Source organism: Schistocerca cancellata, chromosome 2, assembly GCF_023864275.1.
Source record: "Schistocerca cancellata isolate TAMUIC-IGC-003103 chromosome 2, iqSchCanc2.1, whole genome shotgun sequence".
Lineage (NCBI taxonomy): Eukaryota > Metazoa > Arthropoda > Insecta > Orthoptera > Acrididae > Schistocerca > Schistocerca cancellata.
In genome coordinates this window covers 505,838,553-505,851,618 of record NC_064627.1, presented here as the reverse complement: position 1 = coordinate 505,851,618, position 13,066 = coordinate 505,838,553, and the positions used below count along the sequence as shown (strand labels likewise).

Genomic DNA, 13,066 nt, shown 5'->3' with positions numbered 1-13,066 from the left:
ATACTTACTCTTAAATTCACCGTCACAAATGCATGTTTTGCATGGCTCACTAGAATTGTACAGAAGTTGACCTTCATAGTAATCCTTCCCCTCATAGTGACACCGTATCAGCTCAGTGCCATTGTTTGCTGTGAACATGAACATGATAGTATAAACTCACAGCAATTTGTAATCTTTAAGGGAGTTTCTAAATACAAATTGCTATGTTTTATATCAAAGTCATTTTTAAAAATGTCTGTCTTTATTTGATACTGCTAAAACTGTGTCTTAATTATTCATGCAAATTTATTAGTGAAAACTGCCATAGGCATAACATCAACAAATACCAAAGTGAGTATGACAAACACCTGAACAAGTCAACAGAAGTACATTTTCTATGAGCAACTTTGACAGAATATATCCAAGTAAATCACATGTGCTGGTTACGAAAGGCATGACACATTCATTTCACTGCTGTAAATAAGGAGTGCTTAAGTATAGATAAAATATAGTGTACTGGAATATGATTTGCCCATTTCTGATTAATTTAGCATAGGAGTTTTATGTCTATGCAAATATTTATGATACATGAAATTCTTTTGCTCTTGGATCGGTATGTACTGTATTGTAATGTAATGTATACAAAGTTCTGGTTGAGAATTATAAATTATTTAGGAATAAAAAATATGACTCAACGAAAGGCAAACATGTTGCATCATCGATAGGTACACAAACAATAGGTACAGAAAGATTGGCTAGCTTCTTTGATGCACTTCCTTTTTCAAGCTTGTGGAAAAATACGCACACATGTACCTCTCTCTCTCTACGTTGTGCTCAGTCAACTGCCAGCTCTTTTCTGACCCATGGTGAGTGTACTGGGGTGAGGTGGGGAGGGGTGCAGTGAAGGATGGAGAAAAGTGGCAGGCAGGGAGGGAGTTGGGGGAAGTGTCTAGTGGCTTATGGCAGAATGGGGAGCCATCTGTGGGCCTGCCTCAGTAACCCACCGAATTTGTGCTGCCACATCAGTTAGATGTGTGGTGTTATTTCATGCCATGGTCTATGAAACTGCATGCCCAGCCATCTGCCACCTGCCCCTTCCACCTGCATCCCTAGCTAGCCCACAGCCAGCTCCCTACTCTCCCATGACCTGCTGCACAGTCCCCCCCCCCCCCCCCCAACCTGCTCACTGCCTCCTACCTCTCTCCAAACCTTACCCCACCATGACCCTTCCCACTCCACATCACACCCCACCTCACCCCAGTATACTACTCACCATGTGCCAGAAAAGAACTGGCAGTTGACTGAGAACAATATAGGGACATGCAGCGCTTCTGCTCTTTGCCAAGTCTTTTTTTTTTTACTCTTAAATAATATATACTGTTTTGATTGTTCATAAAACTTAAAACCATGTGGCAAACCAGACTAAGTTGAAGAAATGAATTTGAAGAGCCATTAAGTATTGATTAAACTACTGCAGCATGGCACTTGACTGATTTTGTGGTTGAACCTAGAGGAAAGTTGGTAAGTGGAAAGTTTTAAACAGTCCATGAGGTGCATTCGTAACAAACCAGAGCTTTGAAACAATCAATAAGGCATATGCAGGTGGTTTAACTGTCAGGACAAATCAGTCAATTTCAAAGTAATGCTGTCTAAGTGTTTTGGGTAATTTCTTATATCAGATTTACTCTATTGGAAAATGGTGTCCTTATCTTCAGAAAGCTGTACCAACAACAATCATTCTAATGGTACATCTTGCTCAGTTGAAGTGTGGTTTATATCACAATCACCCTGTTTTCAGTTATGTCAGTTGGTTCTTCGCATGTTCATTTCTGGCAGTCCACAGCTTCCTTCTTAATGCTAATGTATGTATTGCTGTCCAGCATTCATCAAGGCTCTGAAACCTCTTCCTCCCACTCCTTCTCTTCCCTTTCACATATACTTCTAAAGTGGTTTTTATAAGCCACCTCATTCCCAAATATACGAGGTCTGTTAGGAAAGTATCCTATCTAACTTATTTTGCAAATACCTCATGAATTTGAATCTAGTGTACTTGCATGAGCTGACCTTGAACCTTTCTGTGCATGCATCTTTTTTTCCTGCCTGTCAATAGCATCAGTTGCTGGCAAGCAGCAATTGAGAGGGGGTAGCATGTAGTGCTCATGTCTGTTTTTCATTGCAAGGGAAATGACAATGACTGGAGCAGCACTACTGCATCAAATTTTGTCAGAAACTGGGTAGCAGCTAGGTGGAAACCATTTGGAAGATTCAGACAGCTTTCAGCAATGATTCTAAGGGCATCACACAGATTAACAAATAGTACAACTAGTTTAAAGATGACTGCACATCAGTGGAGAGCGAGCCACTCTCCAATTGTCCATTAATATGCTGAAATTATCAGGTCATTGCCGAAGTGAATGCTGTAGTGATGGAGAACTGTTGTGTGACTATCACACAAATTGTGGAAGAGGCGGCCATCATCACTTTTATAGCATATTCCTTTGTGATCGAAGATTTGGCCAAGAAGAGAGTGTTGGCAAAATTTTAAACATGTCCGTAAAATTTTAAACATGTCCGTGAGGTTACTATTGTATATAGTGTGCCTGAATTCTTTCTAGAAGCAAACTTCTCCTCAGGTCAACTCTTCCATTAACTTTTCCACTTTTTATTCATAGTTAATAATGTAACTTTAGCTGCATGTGGATTATGCTAACTGTTCCATTTTCACTGTATTTTTTCCCTTGTTTCTTTGGAATTTTATTCCTTAAAATTGTCAAATGTCCTCTGGCCATTTGCAAATGTCTTGTATAAAATGCTTTTACACACACACACACACACACACACACACACACACACACACACACACACACACACAGTCTCCAGTTTAAGCTTTTGTTTTGTAAGGAGTTATGCAGATGTTAAATATGAGAAGGCATAAAGGCACTGAATGCAAAAGAATTATTTCCACCCTTTAATCAGCAATATGAAATGGACTAAAACAGCCGACATTCAAATATTAGAATTATACTACTGAACTGCAGATGGGATTTGGATCAGAGCTAGAAAACAGAAGATGCAAGAGGGTGGGGACAGAGGACGTGGGGGGGAGGGGGGAGGGGGGGAGGGGGGGAAGAGGAATGTGAAAAACAGGGTAGAGTTTAACATCCTGTCAATATCACTAAAAATAAAGTAACTGGAAAAAAGTTTAGTAACTGAAGAAAAGGAGAATTAGTTACAACCTTAATAGAGGAACCATCCTTGCATTTGCATCAAGCCTCTCTCTAGCACAAGTAAAATCTAAATTGCAGTAGTTTGGCAAGCATTTATATGTTGTCTCTGTAGGAGAAAAAAAATTTTAGATGGTCTCTGAATGAACAATGAAGAGAAAAAGGTAGAAAATGGGATCAAGAGAAAGCTTTGCAACAAAACCTGTCAGGAGGAGAGTTACAAGAGACTACATATGAAGATATTTTTTTAGGTACCTGCTTGGGAATTTGAAAACACTTGTGTTAGCATAGGAGAATTCCAAAGAACCTAATTGCATTGCATGTGAGGAAACAGAATACTAGAAGCTGTTGATAAAGATAATAGGGTGTGGCACATTCTGATTTGAGAGTTTAATGATGGATTATTGTTCACGTTAAAGAATATGGATTAAATCTGTAAGTCACATAATAAGACAGTCTACATACAAACTTAGTTTATGCTCCAATAGCTGTTTGCACTTCCCCATGGTTTTGGTCCATGATGCTTGCATTCTTACAGGATGAGGACCCTTGTAGAAATTATATTAAAAAAAAACAGCCAACAGTGCATAAACAGCCAACACTGCAACATAGTCCAATCACATTGCTAACAAAACATTAGAACTGGAGGGAAGAATAACTTTACAAGTTCAAATGTTACCAATCAACTGTTTTGCATGCTTTGTCCAAACTAATATCAGCATCATGAATGATTTCTCAGTCAGCATTAACAGCTAAAAGGATTTCTTGTTGTAAGTACTGAAACATATTTCAGAGACCAGTATTTTCTTCAACTGTGCCTCTTCCTCCTGACAATATGCTTAGAAAAATAACAATGTATTCCTGTAACTATTGACCTACCAATGTCTCCACAACTATTTATCATACATCAGAAAGCAGCAGCTTTTTTCAAAGTAACAGCTTCCCTGCTAATTTACTAGTTCACGTCTGGCAAATCATTTTGAACAGTAAATGATACTTTATTGTTAATACAATATACAGATTAAGTTTGTGGTAGATTATCCTATTAAGCGCAGGGATCGTACCAACAACAGATGACACGTAGGGCAACAATATGGCTTTATTACAACAACACAACATACAGCACATCTGAACAATATGAGGTACTAAACTGAACTGACTTCTCCAGATTTAACTCAGATATTCCACTTGGCCACGTGAGTTCTCTGGTCAGAGCCTTTATTCAAGCTGGCATTCCCACCATAGTGTAGAGCACTGGTCAGTGGGAGTTTGTCGAGCAGGTGGGTCATTCACAGATCTGCTTGACCAGCTGTGTTGTGGCCAGCTGCCAAGCACGGCATGGCTGGATTGTTTCTCTTAGTGTTGATCTAATGTGATGTAAGTGTGATGTAAGTGTTGATGTAAGTGTTGATGTAAGTGTGATGTAAGTGTGATGTAAGTGTGATGTAAGTGTGATGTAAGTGTGATGTAAGTGTGATGTAAGTGTGATGTAAGTGTGATGTAAGTGTGATGTAAGTGTGATGTAAGTGTGATGTAAGTGTGATGTAAGTGTGATGCAAGTGTGATGCAAGTGTGATGCAAGTGTGATGCAAGTGTGATGCAAGTGTGATGCAAGTGTGATGCAAGTGTGATGCAAGTGTGATGCAAGTGTGATGCAAGTGTGATGCAAGTGTGATGCAAGTGTGATGCAAGTGTGATGCAAGTGTGATGCAAGTGTGATGCAAGTGTGATGCAAGTGTGATGCAAGTGTGATGCAAGTGTGATGCAAGTGTGATGCAAGTGTGATGCAAGTGTGATGCAAGTGTGATGCAAGTGTGATGCAAGTGTGATGCAAGTGTGATGCAAGTGTGATGCAAGTGTGATGCAAGTGTGATGCAAGTGTGATGCAAGTGTGATGCAAGTGTGATGCAAGTGTGATGCAAGTGTGATGCAAGTGTGATGCAAGTGTGATGCAAGTGTGATGCAAGTGTGATGCAAGTGTGATGCAAGTGTGATGCAAGTGTGATGCAAGTGTGATGCAAGTGTGATGCAAGTGTGATGCAAGTGTGATGCAAGTGTGATGCAAGTGTGATGCAAGTGTGATGCAAGTGTGATGCAAGTGTGATGCAAGTGTGATGCAAGTGTGATGCAAGTGTGATGCAAGTGTGATGCAAGTGTGATGCAAGTGTGATGCAAGTGTGATGCAAGTGTGATGCAAGTGTGATGCAAGTGTGATGCAAGTGTGATGCAAGTGTGATGCAAGTGTGATGCAAGTGTGATGCAAGTGTGATGCAAGTGTGATGCAAGTGTGATGCAAGTGTGATGCAAGTGTGATGCAAGTGTGATGCAAGTGTGATGCAAGTGTGATGCAAGTGTGATGCAAGTGTGATGCAAGTGTGATGCAAGTGTGATGCAAGTGTGATGCAAGTGTGATGCAAGTGTGATGCAAGTGTGATGCAAGTGTGATGCAAGTGTGATGCAAGTGTGATGCAAGTGTGATGCAAGTGTGATGCAAGTGTGATGCAAGTGTGATGCAAGTGTGATGCAAGTGTGATGCAAGTGTGATGCAAGTGTGATGCAAGTGTGATGCAAGTGTGATGCAAGTGTGATGCAAGTGTGATGCAAGTGTGATGCAAGTGTGATGCAAGTGTGATGCAAGTGTGATGCAAGTGTGATGCAAGTGTGATGCAAGTGTGATGCAAGTGTGATGCAAGTGTGATGCAAGTGTGATGCAAGTGTGATAGGGTCAGTTGCAAAGCATAACATGTTGTGGCCGTTTCTGATTGTGGAATGGCTTGCAGCACACTTGCTATATTAGGTCTGCTCAAAAAGCTCCAGAGCTTTGTTCACAAAATTTGGGGTTTAAGCGACCAAACAGCAAGGTCATCAGTCCCTTGTTTCAAATGTGGTCCATTCCGCTAATGTGACATCTCAGGAAAGTCAGAACAATAAAAGGGAAAAGGCTAAAAACGTAAAAGGGCAGTCATGTTGTCAATTGTAAAAACAAAATGAGGGAAGTCAGCAAGAGAACGATCCCAACGCTATGCTGAAGCAGCATAGGCAAGACCACCTGTGACTTGAAAGGTGCAACCACTAGAAGGTAGAAGTACATATGAGAAAAGGAGACTAATCAATCCTTTTAATAATAATAATAATAATAATAATAATAATAATAATAATAATAATAATAATAATAATAATGATGATGATGATAAACCCCGTGGAGGCCCAGGAAAAGAATAGGCCTCCGGTATGTTCTGCCAGTGGTAAAAGGCGATGAAAAGAACAAACCACTAATAGGGCTAAACCCCCTTTTAGTGTGATTACTTGGTTCAGGACAGAACTAAAGAAGCCTCGGACAAGTGCAGTCATGGTCGGGGACAACGCTTGAACCCTATGCCCACCCACAATGGTAACGACACTGCCTAGCCAACTGGAAAATGATTTAAATCCAAACAGAGGTGTTTTGCAGGATATGCTTCCTGCAACCACCCTAGAAGTAAAACAAAGACAGAGGATGAGATGGTCAGATGAAGTTAATCGACACCTCATGTTCTGTTATTACCAAGCAACAAACCTAGGAACCAACACAACTGGATACAGATCACAAGTATACACAACATTTATTACCAGATACACAGAATTAAAATTTTTAACATAACAACGACTAGCTGATCAGATCCGTGTAATAATAAAAAATAACAGGATATCCCAGTCAGAATTAGAAAACATCAAACAACAAGTACAACAAATACTGGAACAAAATAATGTGCAATCAGAAGAAGAAGAAGAAGAAGAAAATACAGTAATGGACTCAAACATCCTAGAGCAAACAAACAAAGAACAACACGCATCAATTAAACAATCAGAGGAAAACGAAATCTTAAGACAGCCACCAGAACAAACACAAATAGAACACAAAGTGACACATGTTAGATATACAAGAAAAATTTCAGCTGACATATATAGAATACAAAGACACAAATACAGACATTAGACCATTCTTGCATAGACCACCAAATAACCCACAAGTTGAAACAACAATAAAAACTATCAACACAATCATACACAACAAAATAAATGAAGATACAACTATGGAAGAGTTACAACTACTGGTTTATGTAGAGGCACTCACTACACTAAATATACACACTAGCCAGAGATCAGAACCAACCAACACACAGAAGAAACCCACAAAACCAGCATGGCAACACAGGCTATAGATCAGAATAGAAAAACTGAGAAAAGACATCGGACAGCTAACACAATTTATAATAAATGAAATATCAGACAAAAAACGAAAAAGGTTAGGTAAAATCTCACAACAAGAAGCAATAGAGCAATTAGATGAAAAGAAGCAGAAATTAAAAGCATTGGCCAAAAGACTTAGAAGATACAAAAAAAGTGAAAATAGAAGGAAATAAAACCAAATATTCAACACAAACCAAAACAAATTTTACCAGATAATAGATAACACACGCATTAAAATAGACAATCCACCAAACATAACAGACATTGAACTCTTCTGGAGCAACATATGGTCAAACCCGATACAACATAACAGGCATGCACGGTGGATACAAGCAGAAACAGACACATACAAGATGATACCACAAATGCCTGAAGTGATAATTTTGCAACATGATGTCACCCAAGCAATTAATTCTACTCACAATTGGAAAGCCCCTGGAAATGATAAAATAGCAAATTTCTGGCTAAAGAAGTTCACCTCAACACATTCACATCTAACTAAATTATTTAACAGTTACACTGCAGACCCATACACATTCCCTGATACACTTACACATGGAATAACTTGTCTGAAACCTAAAGATCAAGCAGACACAGCAAACCCAGCTAAATATCGCCCCATAACATGCCTACCAACAATATACAAAATATTAACTTCAGTCGTTATACAAAATTAAATGACACATAAAACACAGAACAAACTTATAAATAAAGAACAAAAAGGCTGTTTGCAAAGGAGCACAAGGATGTAAAGAGCAACTGATAATAGATGCAGAGGTGACATCAAGCTAAAACAAAACAAAGGTCGCTACACTACGCATTGTAACGAAACATATTAAAGGCTTTACTGTACCGAAGTATGCGATACCCTCCAAATTCAACCAGTTTAACGAGTATTTATGATTAGAGCAAAGGTATTGTGTATGTTAACAATGATTGCATAACATGTCTCCATAAACAGTCAACCCATTAAATTATACTGAGTAACTGACCCACACAAAAGTTAATATCACTTTATTACTGATACAGCAAATGTCATCATGTAAAAACACTGAGTTCATCGTAAATAATTAATATGAAGTACGAAAAATAGTGGCAAACTTAGGTATTTTGGATCTCCTTAAATAAAAATCACCCAGTGAAACCTATTTGTTCACTAGGAGCGTTTTCACTCAGTATTCACAAAATCAATCTTACTTTAGACAAAAACCAATGTAATTCTTAATAATTCATGTTATTTACTTATTTATGCAAATTAGAGAAGTCAATTGACAAACTTCTAAAAAACGGCCTTTTTGTAACAAAGAATTATTCTGTCAAGTCAACAAATCTGTCTGTCATTTCAATAACCTGTTAAATTATGTCACTCGATGCAAATTAATAACTTTTCTGCACAAAATATGATAACAGATGTACATGTGACTTGTAAACTATATCTCTTTTTAGTAGTACTTTGACAATGTTATAAATACAAGCAGCAAGAACGGTCGGGGGGCAGTCGGAATGTCACTTTGGTACAGTGTGTTTGTGTGTTATTGTTTGAGGTGGATAAACAATGCAAAGAACATGTAAAGGAAGTTGTGTTGTGTCATGGTCTTTGGTGGACAGTGGAATTAAGATGGCCACCAGAGTAATAAATATTTGAAGTTTACATATTTGTTGGTTTCGCTCGTTCTTTATCATCAAAAGCATATAAAAAACACGGGACCTCATGTTTTTAACCCTAGACAACCAGATATAGAGCCAGCATCAGCATCGAGAGACAGCAGCAATCCAGCAAGTAGCAGCGATTACTACAACACAATGCATTTTAATGGCGCCAACGTAACATCAAGTGCTAACAAGCTCCGTAAATGGGAGTGAAATAGTGCGATTATAGCAATTAGCAATATCTACGACCAGGCGACCATTACAGCTTACATTGATTACCAAAAAGCCTTTGATAGTTTACCCCACTCATGGTTACTACAGATATTGGAAATATACAAAGTAGATCCTAAATTGATACAGTTCCTAAACATAGTAATGAAAAACTGGAAAACCACGCTTAATATCCAAACAAAGTCAGATAATATCACATCACAGCCAATACAGATTAAGCATAGAATATACCAAGGAGACTCATTAAGTCTTTTCTGGTTCTGCCTTGCTCTGAACCCACTATCCAACATGCTAAATAATACAAATTATGGATACAATATTACTGGAACATACCCACAAAAAATCACACATTTGCTATACACGGATGATCTAAAACTACTGGCAGCAACAAATCAACAACTCAACCAATTACTAAAGATAACAGAAGTATTCAGCAATGATATAAATATGGCTTTTGGAACAGACAAATGTAAGAAAAATAGCATAGTCAAGGGAAAACACACTAAACAAGAAGATTACATATTGGATAACCACAGCAACTACATAGAAGCAATGGAAAAAACAGATGCCTATAAATATCTAGGATACAGACAAAAAATAGGAATAGATAATACGAATATTAAAGAAGAACTAAAAGAAAAATATACACAAAGACTAACAAAAATACTGAAAACAGTATTGACAGCAAGAAACAAGACAAAAGCTATAAATACTTATGCTATACCAATATTGACCTACTCATTTGGAGTAGTGAAATGGAGTAACACAGACCTAGAAGCACTCAATACACTTACACGTTCACAAAGCCACAGATATAGAATACATCACATACATTCAGCAACAGAAAGATTCACATTAAGCAGAAAGGAAGGAGGAAGGGGATTCATCGACATAAAAAACCTACATTATGGACAGGTAGACAATTTAAGAAAATTCTTTCTAGAACGAGCAGAAACTAGCAAAATACACAAAGCAATCACTCACCCATATAAATACATCGGCTACACCACTGCAATTTCACAACTACTTCTACAACCCTTTATATCACATAACATGAACAGATACGAAGAAAGTAAATTGGAAAAAGAAAACACTACATGGCGAGCACCCATATCATCTAACACAGCCACACATCGATCAAGACGCATCCAACACATGGCTAAGAAAAGGCAATACATACAGTGAGACTGAAGGATTCATGATTGCAATACAGGATCAAACAATAAACGCCAGATATTACAGCAAGCATATTATTAAAGATCCCAATACCACAACAGTTAAATGCAGACTTTGCAAACAACAAATAGAAACAGTAGATCACATCGCAAGCAGATGTACAATACTAACAAATACAGAATACCCCAGAAGACATGACAATGTAGCAAAAATAATACATCAACAGCTTGCCTTACAACATAAACTTATAAAGCAACACGTTCCCACATACAAGTATGCACCACAAAATGTACTGGAGAACAATGAATACAAATTATACAGCAACAGAACCATTATAACAGATAAAACAACACCACATAACAAACCTGACATCACACTCACCAATAAAAAGAAGAAATTAACACAACTAATCGAAGTATCCATACCCAATACAACAAATGTTTAAAAGAAAACAGGAGAAAAAAATTGAAAAATACATCCAACTGGCTGAGGAAGTCAAGGACATGTGGCATCAGGATAAAGTTGACATTATACCAATTATACTATCAACTACAGGAGTCATACTACACAATATCCACCAGTACATCAACGCAATACAGCTACATCCAAACTTATATATACAACTACAGAAATCTGTAATTATTGATACATGTTCAATTACCCGAAAGTACCTAAACGCATTGTAACATATACCGCACAGTTAAAAGGAAGTCACGCTTGATCAAGGTCTGCGTCACTTTCCATTTTTGACCAGACATAACATCTAAGAAAAGAAAGAATAATAATAATAATAATAATAATAATAATAATAATAATAATAATAATAACCTCACTGCAGGAAGTGTGGGAAGCCAAAGATCATCACTAAACTTATCGAATACTCACCCAGATTTTACAAAAAGCAAGAAAGCATAGTACAATTGTTATAAGCAAAGATGGATACTGAGGGGCAATGTTTCACTACACTGTGAAAGTGAGCACCAAGACACATATTTCATAATTAAAACTGAAAAAAGAAAACTAGATGTCCACAGAGTACATGTCTTACTAATGAAAAGCATCACTTTTTATGAAAAAAAATCACAACATTTTCTACCAATTCTGAAATTTTCTACATACTCAGGCCTCTTCCTTATATTTCACCTAATTAGCAACCACCACATATGTAAGTACAGAATATACACATTCATGCCAAAATTATATGGTAATTAAGTGACCATGATACAAAGTGTAATAAACATGATATAAAGTGATACATTGAGTCCATTGGTTATGGTACTATTCTCCCTCAATGGAATAAGATGGTTTATCAGGCACACACAAGTCCTCGGTTATCTTCTCTGTTTAACCAGTGAGAAACACTGGCATTAGTACCTGAACTACATACCAATCCACTGACACAGATGGACAGAAAATGCTCTTGCCCTAGTCAGACATTTCTTAAACAATGTTAGGGGTATAAGGAGAACATTTTATACTATAAACTAAACAGTTAATAAAGTGATGCTTAATAACCCCACAGAGAGTAGATCCTTTAAAAGAAGGAAATAAATAAGCCTTGCCAAATGTAAAATACATATACCCATGAAATACCATTCCAAAAATAATTCATTTGCAACTTCAATCCCTCCCAACTTACCAATAATAGCAAGGATAAATAAGTGACAGCTAATGATTTTCAGAACAGTAGAAATGAAATATCTTAAAGTTTACTAAAGAAAATCATTGATTGAGTTGGGCAAATACTTCTTGTACCTATACTACAACAAGGTTTCCTCTTAGATAATTATACATAAAATTGTGACATATACCAAAAAATATTCATTTCATCACTTTGTATGCAGAACTTTCTGCTATAGTGAACCAACTCTCACTAAAATTTTCCAGCTTGGACGTAAATCAAAACTGAACACACTACTAACTTGCTAATTGATAAAATCTCTCATTGTTAAGTTCATTCCTCTACATCTGCTGAAATCATCACCCACTCTGTTAGTACCAATCAATATTATGTGATGTTTTATTACCTATCAGATTAAGTAACTGAAATCCTCTATGTAACCCCTTTTGGTCCAACCACATCAGCACATGTTCTATCCCATATGATTAAATGTTTCTACCTTAATACATTTAAATTACTATAAATTGTGCATGGAGAAAGATTACCTCTAATAGTCCTCATCACATACTTCCTCCCTGTGGATATGGTTTCATATCTATGATTTTTCCCAAACGTAATTCCTTCTTAGATCTTGTGTACACCAGTAAATATGCATTTTCATGGGGCTTGTGTGCTACATCAAATGGCCCATGGTATACATGCCAAAATTTCTTTGAGTGTGTTTTCTTTGATCACTCCTATTCAGTTCCTTCATAACCCTCTCATTCATGTCCCTTTGTGTTTTCTCCATGCACTGCTTGAACCACCTAGACACAAACTGAGGACTATTATCCAACAGAAAGGCCTCTCCTTGCATAGAGTTTGACAAACCTTGGAAACGTCTCTAGGATCAAAAATGTGTAACTACTCTTGGCACTGGAAAAGGGCCAAACAAGTCTTCTGCTATTAATTTGTT

General features: G+C 37.3%; 1 protein-coding gene across 1 annotated transcript in view; it reads right to left on the bottom strand.

Annotated features, from left to right (window-relative positions):
- The window catches only part of LOC126146446 (von Willebrand factor C and EGF domain-containing protein-like), a 178,417-nt gene that overhangs the window by 54,691 nt on the left and 110,660 nt on the right, over nucleotides 1–13,066 (bottom strand). The window contains exon 5 of the mRNA XM_049915621.1: nucleotides 9–128. Within this exon, the coding sequence (XP_049771578.1) occupies nucleotides 9–128 (120 nt within the window). The remainder of the gene's footprint in view (nucleotides 1–8; nucleotides 129–13,066) is intronic.